General features: G+C 48.7%; 1 protein-coding gene and 1 pseudogene across 2 annotated transcripts in view; both read right to left on the reverse strand.

Annotated features, from left to right (window-relative positions):
* Positions 1-948: 948 nt before the first annotated feature.
* Positions 949-4,346, reverse strand: LOC114623676 (annotated as a pseudogene).
* Positions 4,347-6,897: 2,551 nt separating this feature from the next.
* Bean1 (brain expressed associated with NEDD4 1) overlaps positions 6,898-18,084 on the reverse strand; it is a 53,214-nt gene continuing 42,027 nt past the window's right edge. The window contains exons 3-6 of one of the 2 annotated variants that reach the window (XM_028770450.1): positions 14,366-14,629; positions 11,009-11,159; positions 8,508-8,837; positions 6,898-6,957 (exon numbers count right to left, since the gene is read on the reverse strand). In XM_028770450.1, the coding sequence (XP_028626283.1) occupies positions 6,921-6,957; positions 8,508-8,837; positions 11,009-11,159; positions 14,366-14,629 (782 nt within the window). In that variant the 3' untranslated portion in view covers positions 6,898-6,920. Of the gene's footprint in view, positions 6,958-7,875; positions 8,838-11,008; positions 11,160-14,365; positions 14,630-18,084 lie in introns of those variants that run through there. The other variant, XM_028770451.1, reaches the window with a different exon arrangement.

Below are 18,084 nucleotides of genomic sequence, written 5' to 3' on the forward strand. Positions count from 1 at the left end.
GGCAGAATCTTCTATTTTTACCATCTTATGCCTATGCATTACAGGGTATGTGTATGATGAAAGTCAGATGCATTATGGGAAAGGGTATGCACAGCAGAAAGATGACTAGATGTCCAAAACTATCAATCAAAACAGAGCCACCTTCACCCTACCTCTTAGTAACAAACCATTCTCCTGGGAACTATAATTGGAGCTTTGAGTATCCATCCACGTGTCTTGACAGCGTGTCTCTCTCCAATCTGTTCCATCACTTCACTCTGATTAGAGGTACTTGCTATGACAAGGGATAACATTGAAAGACCTTTTAGATCTGTGTGGTCTGGCTGAAATGCCGACATGACACACACTTTTAACCCCTCTGGCTGGAATACAGACATGCCTTTAGTACACACCTTTAATCCCAAACAATGCAGGTAAGGTTAGTTTGTAGAAGGAATCGGCCATGTTTGAAAATGATGTCTAATTGTGTGGAAAAGTGACAAATGAGAGAAAGATTTGACAGAATAGGATAAGCCCAACTCTCATGAGGAGATGGAAGGCAAGGGAGGTGATTTAAGAAAGCAGCACAGAAAGAGAGGGGCGGGGACAGATTTATCAGGACAATATTACTGAGATGGATTGCAGGTGAAGACAGAACGAGCCAGAGAATGAGAAGGAACCAAAAGATTAGAACAGATTGCCAAAGTTCTGAGGCCAAGCAGAGCAATTCAGTCAGAAGCGGAGAGAAGCCAGTTTGACTCAGTCAGCTTGGAGAGAAGTTTTGAGCCAGAACAGCTGACTTGAACCAGCCAGCTGGAGTTCAGAAAGAACTAGAAAGGGTGAGCTTATTCAGCAGTAAGACTTTGAGACTACATTTATATCTGATGAGTAAGTTACATTTACACAAATTGGTGTGCGCTCTTCTTTTTTCTTTTTTTAACGTTAAGTTAATTTATTGAAACAATTGACTCAGGCATCTGCAATGGTGACTTCAAGCCTCCACTCCTGGCTCAGCACTGATGGATGTAACCAGTTCAACAATCTCAGGAAGGATGGTGTAAATCAACGAGTAGCTTGTGGGTCCTCATTTGGAAATGATCACGTTTGGAGCCTTCACCACAAGGTGTTTTTCTGGTAGTGGTTCTCAGTGTCTTGGTACGCATGCATGTGGGCCTTTTCACATTCAGATTCTTTTCCTTTGCGCCTTTGCTCAAGTCTGCACAAACCTCCAGCGACTTCACATAGCAGGTGGTAAGCATGACTCAAATTCAGTGAATTGCCATCTTGGGCTCCATGGGCCTCTTTCCTGTAATCTTTAAATGCTATGACCAAGGCATGGCTTCCTGATTGACTTGTTCTTCAGCAGGAATGACCAGCGGGGAGTCAAGATGGAACACAGTCCACAACATGGCACCACATCTCAGAAAGCTGAGCCCTTATTTTTAATTCTTTGGATAAAAGGCCAAGAGCCTAGACATACCTGCTCAACCCCGACAGCTCTTGACCACCAGTAAGAAAGGCCGCAGGTTCACATGTTCTTGGATTACACTGTAAGCCTCTTCCTTTTGTGGTCTATCATCCCAAGTCTAGCTGATACTCAAAGTCATACCTGTCCAATATGTGAAACTTGGTAGTTGAGAATGGAAACTTCTCGATGGAGAGAGGCAGGACTCTTACGTTCTTGGCTGTACTGGCTGGTTTTGTGTGTTAACTCGACACAAGATAGAGTCATAAGAGAGGAAGGAACTTCAGGTGAGGAAATACCTCCATGAGATCCAACTGTCAGGCATTTTCTCAATTAGTGATCAATAGGGGAGGGCCCAGCCCATTCTAGGTGGTGCCATCCTTGGCCTGGTGGTCCTGGGTTCTATTAGAAAGCAGGTTGAGCAAGCCATGTGAAACAAGCCAATAAAAAGCACCCCTCCATGGCCTCTGCATCAGCGCCTGCCTCCAGGATCCTGCTCTGTGTCCTAACTTCCTTGAGCTGTGAAGAGCAAGGTGGAAGTGTAAGCCAAATAAACCCTCTCCTCTCCAGGTTACTTTCTGGTCATGGTGTTTCATTACAGAAATAGAAACCCTAAGACACTTGACCAAGAAGTGTATCTGTGGTAGAGACGGTGTAAAATGAGAGTTTCAGCTCTCTCTTATTTTTGGAGACAGGGGCTCATGTCACTCAGGCTGGCCTCTGACCCAGTGCTGACATGCACTCGGGTATCTTACAGACACTAATTGCCATGTTTGGCTTCCTATCTCTTTGATTCCTTGGCTGTGGGCAGACTCATTCCTTGAGAGAAGGCTGGAGTGGCCTCCTTTTCCACTCATCCAGACCTCACAAACTGACAGTCTGTTTCCTCCTTGGATGGGATTCTTCTGTTTGCTTTGGACTTCCTACTAAGTTAACCACCATTTCCCTGGATCTGGACGTCTTCTTAGTCCCCAGCACTTGAAACCCATCGTGCCTAAGAACCACCTACTTCTAATTCTCAGAGGGACGCTGTGATTGGGAAGGAGAGTGAAAACACTGGGTGTGGTTGCTCCCCTCTGTCCTCACATGTTTGAACCTGTCCTGCTTCTCCATGGTAGCCTTCTGGCCAGATGCCTGCCTTCACATTTGTCCTGCCAAAGCCTGGTATATTTGTTGTTTTCAGAGAACCAGGTATGCTTTCTGAGCCCTCAGGAAAGTGATGGGCCCAGATAGAAACTGCTTTCACTAACTGCTCAAGCACTTAGCTTCAGGGAAGACGTGGGGATTACTACAGAGGTTCGACAAGGGATATTCAAGGGCGTCTTTGGTCTCAGTAGACTGGAGAACCTTCACTTTCAACAGTCTCTAAGGTCCCCCGTATAAACTATGAACTTGGGCTTATAAAGGAGGGAGAGCCAGTTAAGGGTACAGCCTGAGGAGAGGGTCCCAGGTCTGAGACTCAGCACTCAACTGTCATTGAACTCATGTGTAATGCCAAGGGGAAGGGCGATTTTCTGTCAGAATAGAACTGTATGTTGTTAAATGTTTTCTATTCCAAACCTCCCTCACCCCTGTTGAGCTCTGTGCTGGACCAACCCCTAGAGAGTAACCAGCCTTGACCCTGAACCTCCCGTCTCAGGTAGACAACTCAGACACTCAGGAATAATCCAGAACAGAGAGGCTGGGAGGAAGAGACATAAGAGTCCCAGTGACATAGTCCTGAGGAAGGTGACAAGTCCACGGACATGTAGCCTAAGGCCCTATGTGATGTCACAGATCCACACCTTAAACTTTGACCAAATTTATGCCTCTCATCAGACACAAAGCTGTATGATAACTGAAGTGAGGGTCCTGTCGATGGCTTTAGGATGGAGTCTGTAGCTGGGCATTATGGACATTGGAGCTGTGCCTCTCTGGACACAGTGTCCCCCTCTCCCTGACAGGGGGGTAAGAGTCAAGATGGATTCAAGATGTTGCCCAGTGAGTCCAGTCTAGCTGGAGGCCAATTCTGACTTCGTCCGCTATGGCCCTTGGTCAGTAATCATCCCCTGCCTTCCTGGGCGTCTGTCATCACCAACGTGGTCACCTCTGGTTGGCCATCACTGAGACTGATGGTTGGGTAGAGCCAGGATGCTGGGCCTGATGGAGAGGGCCAAGGAGGGGAGTGTGGTGGCTTGGGCATGGTGATTAGGATGATGGGTAGGGGAGTGGAAACAGGCTGGAGCCTGATGTCTTCGAGCATACAATCCTCTCTGTTGCTTCTTCTTTTGGAAAACCCATCCTAGGATAGACTATTTGCTCTCAGGACAGAGGTAATCAGAGACCCCCTTGCTCTGCCCCCAACCACAACCACTTAGAGGCTCCAGGAGAGTCCTGTCTAGTTCAGTCAGATTCCTGTGAGATCTGATACTTGCTTTCTGGCAGAGAGAGCATCTCTTTGTTCTGGGTCAGGAACCAACCAAGTCAGACATGAGACATTTACTGTCATTTTATCAATGGGAGAATGGAGACAATGTGGTGGTCAGAGTCCAGAGGGACAGTATCTCAATCCATGCTCTTGGACTTCCTGGATGTAGCCAGTATGAAGTCTGACTTATCACTTGGACAATTTAATCGAATGAACCAGTGAGTATTCTTTCTTGCCTCTTGCAACTGAGTAAAGAGGAGGGTGGTGGTTGGGCCTCAGAGCCTGTCAGAGGGTCAGGCTCTCCATTTGTACAAGAAAACAACCCTGCAGCCCCTCCCCAGGCCCCAAGGACTCATGCTCATGAAGGTGACAGTTTTGTGGCTGAGACTATAACAGGGCTCCCACCTTGGCGTTTCTTGGAGATGTGCTGAGCAGACACAGCTGTGCTATGGCCCAGTGGTCAAAGGTATTCTTAGCCTCCAAGCTCAGACCCATTAGGCTTTGACTAGATAAGGACTCCTGGGCTCCAGAGAGTTAGCTTGGGCTTGGGAGGTACCCTGTAGCTAAGCAGAATAGAACCTAGGACAATAGATCTTCTCCCTCTGATGATAAAGCTGTGGTCTTCTACTCATACCCAGTCCTTGAACCATGCTAGTGTCAGAGGATGCAGATGGGAACAGCTGAGCATGAGTGTGAGCTGCGCCTGGGTGTGCAGTTGGGAGCGCTGCATGCAAAGGGTCCTAGTGTGGACAGCAAGGCTGTCTGAGTGAATGTGTTTGAAGGAGGAGGGAGTTATGCAACGATGCTGCGTGGATCCCTGTAGTTCGTGTGTGAACACAGGCTTTACCCAGCGATGGTGGATGTTGCACATGGTGGCCATGGACTGTGCTAGCCTCACTAGTGACTTGTTCTTTCCCCCTTTGCTTCGGTGAGGCCCAGTGCTCAGCTGTGGCAGAGGCCTTTGGTTGCTATCCAAAGCCTGAGACATTTCTATGTCCATTCGTAAGGATTCAGCTACGGTATAGCTTTGTTCGCCAACAGCTGTGGCTTCCCCGTATGAAGTCCTCCTCTGATCAGAAGAGCCTGCATGGCAGGAATCAACACTCCATGAAGGGCAGCCTCCAAAAACCACTGCTGAGAGCCAGGTATGAGTGACACAGATCTGTCACCTCCAGAAGCCTGACTTTGAGGCCTAAAAGGCATAGTGTGCCCTCTCTCTTGGGTTGACAGTGGGATAGCTTGGTGGCCTGTATCCTTCCAAGCTTTCGCACCCCACCCCGAACCTCCATCTTCTATTTCCCTGAGGCTATTTCCCACACCAGGCTGTGTTCCAGGGGCTGGTCCTGTTTCCTTCTGGTATACCATCTGAGTAATGGGCCAGCCCATGCTATCTCCTAGGGATTCCAGGCACCTAGCTGTTCTCCTTAGGCCTTATCCCTGGCAAAGAGAGGACTCAGACTCCTTGTAGGAATGTGCAGAGCCTTGAGCAGGCTGCCCACAGCCCAAGGAGTATGTGGATAGAAGAGACAGGGAGAAGCTGATAGTCCTAGGAGTTTAAGTCTTTAGAATGAGTATCAATGTAGGTGGGTCTGGGTGGGGGTCAGTGTGTAGCTGGACACCATCACTGTAAAGGAGGAGGAGCCTCACAGTGGAACACAGTAGCAAATAGAACAGAGGGGCAAATGTTTTGCATAGAGAGGAGAATGCAGCCACCAGGAATTGCCAGAAAATGAGACCCAGGGACAGAGTCTTCTCTAGAAAATTAGTGATGTAAGACAAACTCAGGATCCAAATGTCAGGTTCAGCATACATCTCTGAGTGTCCAAACATCAGGTTCAGCATGTAGCTGTGAGTGTTCCACAGCAGCAGCAGGCTTTAAAATAAAAGGGCTTTCCTCATTCTTCTAGGGTAGAGTCTGAGACAGATGAGCAGTGGCAGCAGAGAGCCAGCAGGTGGCAGTGTGTGCTTGAGTTTGGCCAGTGCCAGACAACAGGCCTACATTTTTGCCAGCAGGAAAATGGGATTTCCAGAAGGAACCTGTGGGTCCCTGTCTCATCCCCTCCCCCCACTTCCCATCTGCCTCACCTTGTTCAGGCTAACATCCTAATTTTACGGTGTGATTTTGGGGTTCCCTACGTTAGCGGAAGGAAAATGTGTCTGAGAAAGACAGTCCCTGTGCGTAAAAGAGGTCACCAGGCAAAGCCTCCGTCTGAAGGGCAATAGGAAAGACACAAGTTTCTGCGGAAGGGGGCAAAGAGCATCTCTCTGTCTATTTTCCTCGGAAGGATAAGCTTTTGGAGTGCTGAAGGCCAGAAGGTGGTACCTCATGTACGTGGAGCCAAGCTCTGGAATTGATGGCTCATCAGATTCTCACATCAGACAGGTCTCAGAGAAGTGGCACCATGCTTCACAAGAAGGGGGCTGGGAGACGGCTTAGTAGGTAAAGTGCTTGCCATCTGCAAGCAGGAGGATCTGAGTTCAGATCCCCAGTACCTCATTAAAGTCCAGGTGTAGTAGTAGCATGGACTGGGAGGTGGACACAGGAGATTTGGGGGACTTGGGTGGCCAGCCAGTCTAATAGGGATCTCCAGGAACTAGGGAAGCAGAGACAGGAGGATTGCCAACTGGGCTATGTAGCAACATCTTGTTTCAAAAACCCAAATAGAAGCAGAGAAACAAAAGAGGAAAGTCTAGGAGATATTGCTCTCTACAAGAGCGCCACCTGGCGCAAACTTGAGAAACAGCCAGCTGGGCTGTTCAGAAGCAGGCGTAAGACTGCTCCTTTAGAGGGTTCCTTTCCCTCTGAATTTGCAGTCGCCAGGAACCTCCAAGGTCCCCATGCACTCCTCGAAAGCATTACTTCTTTCTACATCTTTGTTGATAATGAGCATTTATTTTGAGTACAGAAAAGATACATTGCTGCCTATTCAGCCTAATCTAGGAAAGAGAAAAGCTGTTCTGCAGATCCCTTCAACATGTTGAGTAGGCAGGGATGTCTTCCCCCACCACTTTCCAGAGCTCTAGAAACAGGCTGCCGGTCTTAAAAGAGTCTCATCCTTGGAGTATGTCTTAAAGGCTGTACAGTGCAACAGACAGACATCTTTGCCTAGAAAGCAGAACACCACAACGGTGGGCAGAAGTGCTTGTAAACAAGGTTCCCTCCCCCAGGCCTGTGACTCTAGGGTGCTGCCTGTGGGATGCTACAGAGCCTGTGGGTTGGGCCCTTTCATCTCTGCATCAGAATAAATGCTATTTCTATAGAAAATAAAAATCAAGATAGCCATTCTTGCCACCCCTCTGCTTAGGAAAGGGATTGCTGAATTTTCTTAGCCCTTCATTGGAGGAATTGAATGTGGGAAGGGGGTCAGTGGGGATAGGTCTGCTGCTTTGGGATGACTGACAGAAGATAGGAGTCTGGGAGGCAGGAGGTCTCACTCCCCGCCAGCGACAGAGCTGACGGGATACTCCTCAAAGGTGCTTAGCTTTGGCAAGCTGGGTCTTCAAAGACCTTGTCACTGTATATAGTCCTTTGCTGGAGATGGCTGGAACTCGCAGGCTAACATCTGAGCCTTTCTCCAACCGGCTGTCTCCACACACCTGCTTCTGTGATGGGATGTTGGCAGCAGACACTGGTCTTCTCATAGTGACATGAAGTTTTTTTGTGGGACACATTTGTGGGGTTTTTTTTTTTTTTTTTTTGGTCTCTGCATATGTCCCAGAGAGGCAAGGCCAGAATTCATCAACTCAGTTCCCAGCTGTGAGTTGCCACCCTGGATGACAACACTGGCTCTTGGGTTGGCTTGAGATCTCTTAGACTCAGGCTGCCAGGGCTGGCTGGGCACTTACTGAGCAGTGGGCCCTACTGTGCCTCCTCTGAGTGGTGTCTAGGCAGCATGGGGGGGGGCAGCTACCCACACCTTGTTTTTCTTGAGCTCAATCCTGGCATGGACATAAGAAGAACTGTGATGTTCTTCTATGACACATGCCCAAGGGCCTGTCTCCCCCTGAAACTTAGGGTGGGTGTCTGAGCTAACCCCACTAGCACCGCCAAACTGAGGACATTGAGACAGGCTAAATGGGCTGTGAGGACCTCCAGGTCATGCCTAAACCACCAGACCTGTTTTTCTCCACCTTGTAAGTGGCAGGGTGATGACATGGTGGCTCTTCTTCCCTGGAGTTGAGAGATAGGCACAGTGCACAGTGGGACCTCACTGGGACCTGTCTCAGCTCCCAGTAGGATAAACCCTGGGGTAGGAGTTATGGCAGGAAGCTAACCAAGCAGTCTCTGCAGGAGAATCAGATTGTGGCCACAGCCTAGAGAAGGCTGGGGAGAGGGTAGAAAGTAGGGATTCCTAGCCCGCCTCTGCCCAGTGCTGTTCAGAGAGGCACTACCACCAGGCACCAGGCTGGGGAGGAAGAGATACCAGGTAGGGAACACTTCATCTAAAGAAAACCTTCCCAGGTGAGTTTGTGTGGTAGTGGGACCTGTGTATGTACAGGTGTCTACATATGTGTGGGATATGTCAGCGTATGCACTTGAAGTCTGTCAGTATATATTTGTAGTCATATATATGCATGTGCATGAGTTGTGTGGGTACTTGTGTACCTGGAAGAGATAGGGTAGCCTGGAAGGACCAGTGGGACTTGGTCACTCACACAATCCTTTCAGGGCTGGGGATCAGAGCCTGGGTTGGGGTGGGTGAGCCCTGGGAGTTACTTGGCCATGGTTCTGGTCCTGGCAGAGGCAGCAGGTCAGATGGAGAGCCTGCTCCACACACGGCTTCATAAGGTGGCAGCGTGTCCATGGAGACAGTGTGGAGGCCACTCTGACCCCGGGTCCTCTGCTCTTGCTGACGGTGGCTGTGGCCGCTGTCTGAGTCAAGGGCACCACTCAGCATGGGGCAGGAGTCAGTCATCGAGTAGGGTGGTGGTGCATCCGTGGGAACATACAGCTGAGTGGCCCCTGGTCCCACGCATTCCTCATAGCTGTGAGAGAAGAGTTTTCACTCAGGGATTATAGGTTCCAAGGTCTTCGGGATGGAAGAGTCTATATTCTGTGTGGTGAGGAGCTGCCCTCATTGTAGAATATGGCCAGCCTCAAATATGCTAGATCCATGAAACCCTCTAGTCCCCAGGGAAGACTGTCTGACATCCTTAGCTGGTCAGACTTTACCCTCACATCCCATGTTAACTCAAGCAAGTCCTTACACCCCTGCCCTTCTCTCTGGGCTTTTAGATTCCCTGGAGCAAGAGTAGCTACTGTCTAGGGAGAAGTCTCAACCTGGACACTGAATGAGCCTGGTAGGACCTGTAGCAGTATATTTTCAGCTACATTAAACTCAGTATTTTGGGAGGTGCTAATGTGGGAGGAGTAAAGAGAGGAAGAGGAGGAGCTAAGAGGCAGAGATGTAAGAGCCGTGGAGAACCACACTTGTGTCCAGGACCGTCCTGGGTAACGATTTATATCATAAGGTTAGATATTGGGTTACAGCTCTAATTATATGGGAATCTTGTTTACTGAGCATTTCTAATTATAGAAAGCCTTTGGATAATATTAAGCATTAGAGTCTCATTTCTACTGGGTACCGTGTGGGCTCAGCCCAGCCCTGTGGAGACAGCATGGGAGATTGGCCGAGCCATCTCCCATTATGGCGTCTTGTGGGTGGCAGGGCCGGTGTCTCTGGCTGCCTAAGCCAGTGGCCTGAGCCGAGCAGCCTGAGCCGAGCAGCCGCGAGAACATGCCGCCACTTGTGGCCTCAGGCCTAGCCTAGTTGGGAAAATAGGGGGCCTTGTAACTACAAGCCAGATTGGGTACGCCGTCTAAATCTTACCAGTAACAAGGACCCCCTGAGATGTCTCCACTGCTGTTTTCTAGATTTAGGAAGGTGTCTCTGGGGCCCCTGAAACCTTAGTTGTAGGGCTAAGAGCACCTTCTGCTCCTCCCAGAGCTTCTGGTGGGAGGGAAAGGACATATTTGCCAGGACCAGGGTCTATGAGAACTCAAATGTCCAAGAAGGCACTGTCCAATGCCCCAGTGAAGGCTGGCCATGATGATTCCTGTCCCACTGAGTAGCTTTTGGAATCTGGGGATCTAGATGTCCCACCCTCAGTGTAGAGGCCTAGTGTCTAGCAAGCTTCCTTCTATATTCATCTCTTGCCCTTGCCACCGCCCTTGAGTCTCCTGGAGCAGTGGACTTAACTCCTCCTTCCCAGGCTCTACAGTCTATTTCCTTGTGTAAAGTAGGACGGGTGATTTGATTTACGGAATTTTTCTTGGTGCTAAGAAGACACTGTGGGTAGTTGGGGGGAACATGGTTCCGAGTGGACCAGAATTCTATAGCTCCCGAAGGTATACCCTGAGGACAAGCCAATCTGTTTCCCTGGGAGCCCAGTTGGTTTAGCTTGAATGAGGAAGGCATTGGATACTAAAGGGTACCCCTCTTGTCCTGTGGTTCATCTAAAGGGCAGGGCTGACAGGGCTACTCTGATGAATGTAAAGGGGTATGGGGAGAGAGTCTGGGAGGAGGTGGGGCTCTCTGTGAGTCAGAGCTATCTAGGTTCATATCAGATGGGAATGGGCTGCCGAGAGCCCATCCGGTCTGGGCTCACTGAGATCAGAATCTAGATGGGCCTATGGCAAGAGTGTGCAGCAGGTTGGGGATGGGACTGGAAAGGCAGGCTGACCATACAGCACACAATGGAGACCCAAGCGGTGATAGGGGTTAGCCAAGTCTGGGGACTCTGGCTACACCCGCACTGTGTGAGAAAGACCGATCTTGGGGTGGGAGTGGGTTCCTGGTGTTGCAAACAGAATCTCAACAGATTTCCCTCCCTAAGTGATTCCATAGTCATGATCCCAAACACCCCACTATTCTTGTCCCCAGGGAGATCTCTGGAGGAATTTATTGGCGCTCAGGAAAACTGTCATGAGATCATGCCAAAACTACGAGGCATCTCTCCCCATCACCCATCAGCCTGAAGAAGGCAGCTTGTGTCTGTAGCTAACCTGGCAGCATCTCCCAAGTCATGTCCATCCTCAAGGGGACTTGCCTGGAATCCTTTTGTATTTACACACGGGGAGCTGAGGTTCTTGCTCTGGGTGGGAGATCTTTTTACTTAGAGGCTCCCCTGTTCTCCTCACCATGGGGCCTCCTTACCCTGGTGGAGAATCTGGGTACAGCTCCCGGAGCACGGTGACATCCACATCCCCCTCAGAGCTGATGTCCAAGGGCGGAGGCCAGTCCTCAGCAGGACTACAGGCATAGGGCATCCTGTGACTGGAGTGGTTGTGTGTGTGTCCTCCCGATGCTGCAGAGAACAGAAGCACAGGCAGTGCTAGGGTCTTCCCGCATAATAGCCGTCTATCCAAGGTCTATTCCCACATGACCATCCCCTTACCGGACTCAGCTGTTTCTATCTCAAACCCCACCACCAGAATGTGAGCCCTGTGGAGTTCTGGGAGTGGGTCGCAGAGAGGAGACAAGGCTGAGCCTATCCTGAGGAGCTTCCAGGGTAGATGACAGTTTAGCTCAGGACAGTGACAGCACTAGGTGGTACCTGCTAAGCTTTGATAAGTTAGCTTGGCCACACCCTCTTCCCTCCTCTTCCCTCCCCTTGAGGATGGACATGACTCGGGAAATGTCACTAGGATGTTAGCACAGGACTGCAAGAGAAGAGACAGATGTGCTCGGCACACATGTGACTGCAGAGACTAATCCCCAGTCCCCATACAAACATCTAACTTTTGACCTAACAGCAATGGGAGAATCTGGATGAGAACCATATCCATAGGTCCAATTCTGGGGTTATTTACAGGAGTCAAGAAAACTCTCAGAGGAGAATATTATAGATATTTCTATTCATTATTGGTGGCTCTGCTTGTCTGGCAGGTCATGATCTTTATTTTATCCCCCATATTGCCTGTGTCTTAAAGGTTTTTCTATAATGAATACATATTACATTTCTACTAGAAAAAATAAACCCAATAACAGGTTGTGAGAAAGGAGATGAGGTTTATTCCTCTTCAGGTGTCAGCTGAAGAATGGGAGCTCGCAAAGATGTGAGAGAGGAGAACCAGGGGAGATGAGACCAACAATAGAAACTAGCTCGAGCCACGGGGCACTGGAGCTGGGGTCCTGTGCTGGCGGCACTGCCCAGAAGGACCTCTGGGCTCACACAGGGTGGGATCCTGAGTGGAAGCTGGAGCTTGTTGCTTTCCACATCTCCCTGCCCCTGACCTGGGGACTACAGAACTCATCCTGGTTCCATGTGAGACATACCACAAAGACTCGTGAAGGTCAGTCCTTCCATAGCCTCTGACAAACCTCCTCTGGGCTGCAGGTGGGGTGGACCACACACAGGTCCTGCTCTCATGGATGTCGTCCCTGTGACTGAGTTGTGAGGGTGTGGGTATGAGGGCAAGGAAGAAGCGGGGGTTGGGGGGGGATCCGGGTTTACTTTCCTGATAGGGATAAGGAGGGCTGGGGATACCTCCCAAAGGAAGTAAACAGCCTTTGAGCCTGGCCTGGGCAGCTTCAGAACAGTGGCTGGGCGCTGGAAGAATGAGATGCATGGGGGTGGGGTGGTGAGGGGTGGGGCAGTAGGTGCTGAGTGGGAGGAGCAGGGAGGCAGAAAGGATGTACTGGGTCCTCCAGGATCAGGGACAGTTAAGGCAGTACCTGGGCTCCTCATGGAAACATGGGTCTGGGCTGTATACACCCTTCACTTGTCTGCTAGGGAGAGCTTAGCCCCTGTGGGCACTTGGGGCCTGGGCTGGCTGAGCTTCCTTCTCTGTCCGTGCAAACATGCTGACTTTTCTTTCTGGTCCTAGCTGGCTCAGAGGGCATGTCACTAACAGACTGGCTGTTTTCCATTGTCACCACTCTCAGTCTTGTCTAAGATCTGGTCTCTTGCTTCTCTCTAGAGGAGCAACATCTAGCAACATTTAGCATCCAAGTGTCTGCTGCACCCAGCCCTAAGCCTATAGCTGGCCCTTTAGGGCAATGTAGGGGTCGATCTGAGTACAGCCAGGTCATCTACACAGGGCTCACATCTCTAATCTACCTCTTGGAAGAGGGTGACCCCGGGTCCATTGTTCAACTGCTCCAACCCAAAGTTTGGATCAGCGAATTGAGATGGGGTGCACAGTTGTTGGGAGGAATATTTCTGCATAATGAGATTATACAGAGGAAGTTACAGGAATCAGCAGGCGCTCTGCTCTTTCCCACCAGTCCTCTGTGCTAGCTTCAGGTGTGCCAGCCCAGCTGGCTCTTCCTGTTCCTCCAGCCTTGAATGAGGGAAGGCCCTGCAGATCCCACAAAACAACTTCAGCTACAGGGAAAGGCCTCCCAGGGTCCTGCACTTCACCGGGAAGTCTCCTTTTGTTTTCTCATGGGGCAGGTGGTCTCTAGTCTGGCTAGTGACTCTGCCCGCACTGTGCATGCTCCCATAGGCCTTGTTCCTGCCATGGAACATTGTCTCAGAACTGAACCCTTCTGCTTTATTGGTGATTCCCACCAGGAATGAGATGGAATCAGGTGGCCATGTTCTGAAAAAGTCTATGCATTCTGACCAGATGGACATTCCTGGGACTGGCCCTCCTTCCTTCCAAATAGCCACCAATGAGTGACAAGAAACCCTGCAATGAGTTTTTGTCTTTGTGGGCTCATATTTTCACCGCTCATTCATTCTGTCATCCATCCATCCATCCATCCATCCATCCATCCATCCATCCATCCAATCCCATTCACTCTCTCTACTGGTCTACTTCACCCACCAATCCCTCTCTTCATCCATTCATTCTCCCACCCATCCATCCTTCTACTCATTCATTTCTCCTCTTATCCATATCTCCACTTACCCACTCACCCCTTTCTCATCATCTACTCATCTACATACTTATGCTTTGATGTAGTCACTCATCTGCCTATCTACCCATTTATCTATCACCCACCGCTCACCCAGCCTTCTGTCTTTCTACTAATCCATTCTTTATTCATATCTCTACTCACTCATCTGTTTGTCCATCCACATCTCTCTACCCATCCACCCACCTATCTTCCATTCATCCTATCATGCACCCACCTATCTACCTACCTACTCACAAATTCACCTATCTCTCTATCCATGTCACCATGCATCCATGAATTCATAAATGCATCCATGTACCTATCCATCCATCCATCCATCCATCCATCCATCCATCCATCCATCCATGTATCCATCCATGTATCCATCCATCCATCCAGATGCCATCTGGACCAGTATCAGCACAGCATAACCCAATAGTGGCAGGGGCTGAGGAATATGACACACTTTCCATCTGACTTTCAGCCTTTATAGGTCCATCTCTTGGTAGACCATAGTTCTCTTCATGCTGTGGGACATAATAGGAGACATCTGTGTGCTCTTCCTATAGACCAGGATACTTCCCTGACCCCATAGCAGAGATTCTACCCCCTGAACACCTCCTTAAGTCAGTCACAGTGGTAGAAGTAGCATGACTCAGAGCTTACTGTGGTCCTGCTCGTATTCTCGGTGTCGGCGTCGGCGGTGGCGGTGATGGTGATGGTGGCGGCGATGGCGATGGTGGTGTCGCTGGATCCGGGCCTGCCTGTCCCTTCTGATGCTTCCCACAATGATAGTGATGCAGGAGAGAGTGATGACCACACCTATGACAGCGCTCGCCACCAGCACTGGAGACACCAGCAGGTGGCTGTGCTCAGAGCTCTCAGAGAACGTGGTGGGGTAGAAGTAGCTGGTACGGTTGTATCGTGCTACTGTAGACAGAGAGAAAGGACACTCAGCTGGAGCCCAGGCCAGCCACAAACCTTATTCTCTCATCCCTGCTGTCCTGGGAGTTATTTATTTCTGAATAAATGGAGGAGAGTCAAGGTCAGGCATTTCATCCTGGTTGTTCCTGCTATGGGAGAGAGAAGCAAGATTTCACTCAACTGCTCAGAGGGGTTTCTGTTGGTTGTTATCCTGAAGTAGGTTATCCTACTTCATTTCCTCTGGCCCCTCTGCTTCAGTTATTCATTTAACCCACAGATAGAAAAACTCAGGTAGGGTAATTAGACCTGCTCAAGGCAGAACTGAGGCTCAAACTGAAGAATCTCAGTACTAGACCAGGAGTCTCTTCCACAAAGACATTAGGCTGAAATGTCTTTACCAAAGTCTTGAGAAGGGGAAGGGTGTATGCAGAAGGCCAGAGTATAAGGACTTGGGGCAAGGGTGTCATGGAGGGGTCAAAATTAGCCAGAGTAACCACAGGTACCTGCCACAGGGATAGCTGTCATCTCAGTAGTGAGTACCAATGAAGTCCTCCAGCTCACTGAGGGTGGTGGTCCAGGTATCCCCTCGTCACAGGCAAAGTGAATGGGGCTCAATGTTGGAAGAGTTCATCCCACAACCAGCCAGTTACCCTTTGGTAGAACTAAGCCAGAAACGTGGCTCTCAAATCCAGTGGTTCCTTTGTAGCATCCCTGCCCCTTGGTGGGGGCCTTTCTTGAGATGTGTTCCCAACCTCTGGACAACAGTGGAACATAGATTCTTGGACTTATTGGACATCAGGGCATGGCAATCATGGGAAGGGGTAAGTTAGGTCATGACTGGGTCATGTTCTGAGAGGGGTTTCCATTTGTCTGCCCACAGCTCGTGGTAGGTGCACCTGTTGCTTAAGACTCTGACGTTTCCAGGCCTTGCCTTTGATAACGCTTTGTGTCTTCAAGTCCAGCAAGGTATATCATGTCCAGGCTGGGTGTATCAAAGGTACCTAATGTGTATAAGGTATGAGTGGCTCCTGACTTGAGATCAGATGGGAGAATGCTAGGGAGGGGTTGATTTGCTTTGGAGCATTCAGGTTTCTGTCTTGGGTGGTAATCAAGTGGAGTTTGAATGGTAATCTGCCTGGGTAATTGAAGAAAGGCTTTTTATTCTGTGTGAGGGTCTCTACATCCTCCTTTCAATGGTGGTTGCTTTTCTCTTCAAGTCCCTTCCCAGCGCTAACCTCAAAAACTCCACCCACTTATCCTAAAAGCCCCAGCACACTCAGTCCCAGCAAGGACAGGTGGATAAAGAAAGAGTTAGGGAGCTAAGCTGGGACTTGAACACGCAGCATGTTGGCTCATGTTGGGGGCTTTTGTAGTTCATTGGTCATCATCAGAAGTGGGTGGGTCACTGTTATCCCTGCCTGATCCCCTGGTGGGATGCATACTCCATGGTCCTAGTTAGGCCTGCATGCCTCTCTTTAGTGCGCCCCCTCCCTCCCTCCCTTTCTCTCTCTCTCTCTTTCTGTATGCATGTTTGCATGTGGACACATGTGTGCATGCATTTGGAAACCTGAGGATGTCCAGAATCATCCTCTATCATTCTTCCACTGCATTCACTGAAGCAGGGTCTCTTAATCAAACCCAGAGATCACCAATAGCGCTAGTTTCAGTCATCAGCTGACTGGAGATTTTCTAACTTCTGAGGCTGGGATTACATGGTCCTGCAGCCCACTCAGAATCTATCTGGGTTCTGAGCATCTGAAGTCCAGTCTCCAAGCTTGGGTGCAAATGCTTCAACCACTGAGCCATCTCTCCAGGCCACATGCACATTTCTTGATGCTCTGACAGGAGAATGTCGGTGAAAATTGATTCTTGGGATTCTAGGAGGGCAAATACAGGCCCTGTTTTCAGAGGCCCTACCATATGTAGACTTAGTGCTAAGATCTCAGTTCTTTTTTGGAGTCATGGTCATCCAAATCTTCCCATTTAGTTTGAAGACACTATGACTAATAGCAGTTAGATAACTCAAGTGCTGTTAGATACCTGAGGCAGGCTCTCTCTGTGCTGCGGTCCCCTCACTAAACAAGTCAGGAGGAGATGGATAAGAAGCTGGCAGGGGCATTCAAACAACGGGGAAGGGGAGCTAGAACTGAGCTATGCAAGAATGTGAGTAACTTAAGTCTCACTGGGGTTAATATGCATAAATGTTAATTTACACTAAATGTTACCTCAGTAGCTGTGGTAAGATGTATGTGGCAAGTCCTAGAAACATTACTGAATATGGTGGGAAATCCTTTAACGGAATTTCTATATGCTATAAAGTATTCAGTTATAGCAGAAAGGAGAAATGGAAGATGTGAGACACACACACAAAGGTGAAACGGCATGTGTAAGCTCAGCTGTATCAACTGTCATGCTGAATGTGATCTGTCAACCAACCTGACCAAGAGGCAGAGTCCCTCAGGCTGGGCAACTATCTGTAGGCAACTCACTTGGGAACCAGAATTAAGAGTGAAGTAATGGAAAAATATATACTATAGAAACATTTATAAGATGGTTGGAGTGGCTGTAATAACTAAGAAAAAAGAAACTTTAAAACAGAAAGTCATTAGAAATCAAAGGGACATCTTATAATAAAGGATTAATCTTTCAGGAAGCCCCCAAAACTAAAAACATATTCACTTAACAACAGAGTTCCAAAATACATTAAGCAGAGGCTAAAGAACAGAGGAAACACAGTACAACAGCTGGAACTTCAATATTCCATTTTCTATAAAATTGGGTAGAAGCCAGGTGTAGTGGCATATACCTATAATCCCAGCAAAGGAGAATCATAAGTCCAGGGCCAGCCTGAGTTACATAGTGAGAACCTGTCACAAGGCAAGTAATGAGCTAACCAAATGAAAAAATGAACAACTAAGCAGAATTAAAAAAGAATACAAGACTTGAACAGAATTGTAAACAAATTAGACCTAACATCCGCCCACAACACTCCACCTGACAGAACACGCATTCTTCTCCAGCGCAGTGGAAAGCTTTCCAGAATGGGCCACATGCCAAGATGTAAGATGAACTACAATTTATTTTAATGGATCAAAACTGTACCAAAGTATGTTCTCTGATTACAAGGAAGATTAGAAGGATTAACACCAAGAAATTTGTGAAAATAATAAATATATAGAAATTACACAACACACCAATAAGGAAATAACAAATCAAGAGAGAAAGGCATAGGGGAAATCCAAACACACATTAAGATGGTTTGAGCGAACCCCTATGAAATGATGCTATTGTAGTGGCTAAGGGATATTTACAGCATCAAGTGCCTGTATACTTTTAAAAATGATCTCACGTCAACAAATAGCTTCTTCCTTAGAATACTGGGAAGAGAAGGGAAAACTGGAGTTTGTGTAAGAAGAAGGAAGGAAGGAAGGAAGGAAGGAAGGAAGGAAGGAAGGAAGGAA

The sequence above is a fragment of the Grammomys surdaster genome, unplaced genomic scaffold, assembly GCF_004785775.1.
Source record: "Grammomys surdaster isolate TR1022 unplaced genomic scaffold, NIH_TR_1.0 201, whole genome shotgun sequence".
NCBI lineage: Eukaryota > Metazoa > Chordata > Mammalia > Rodentia > Muridae > Grammomys > Grammomys surdaster.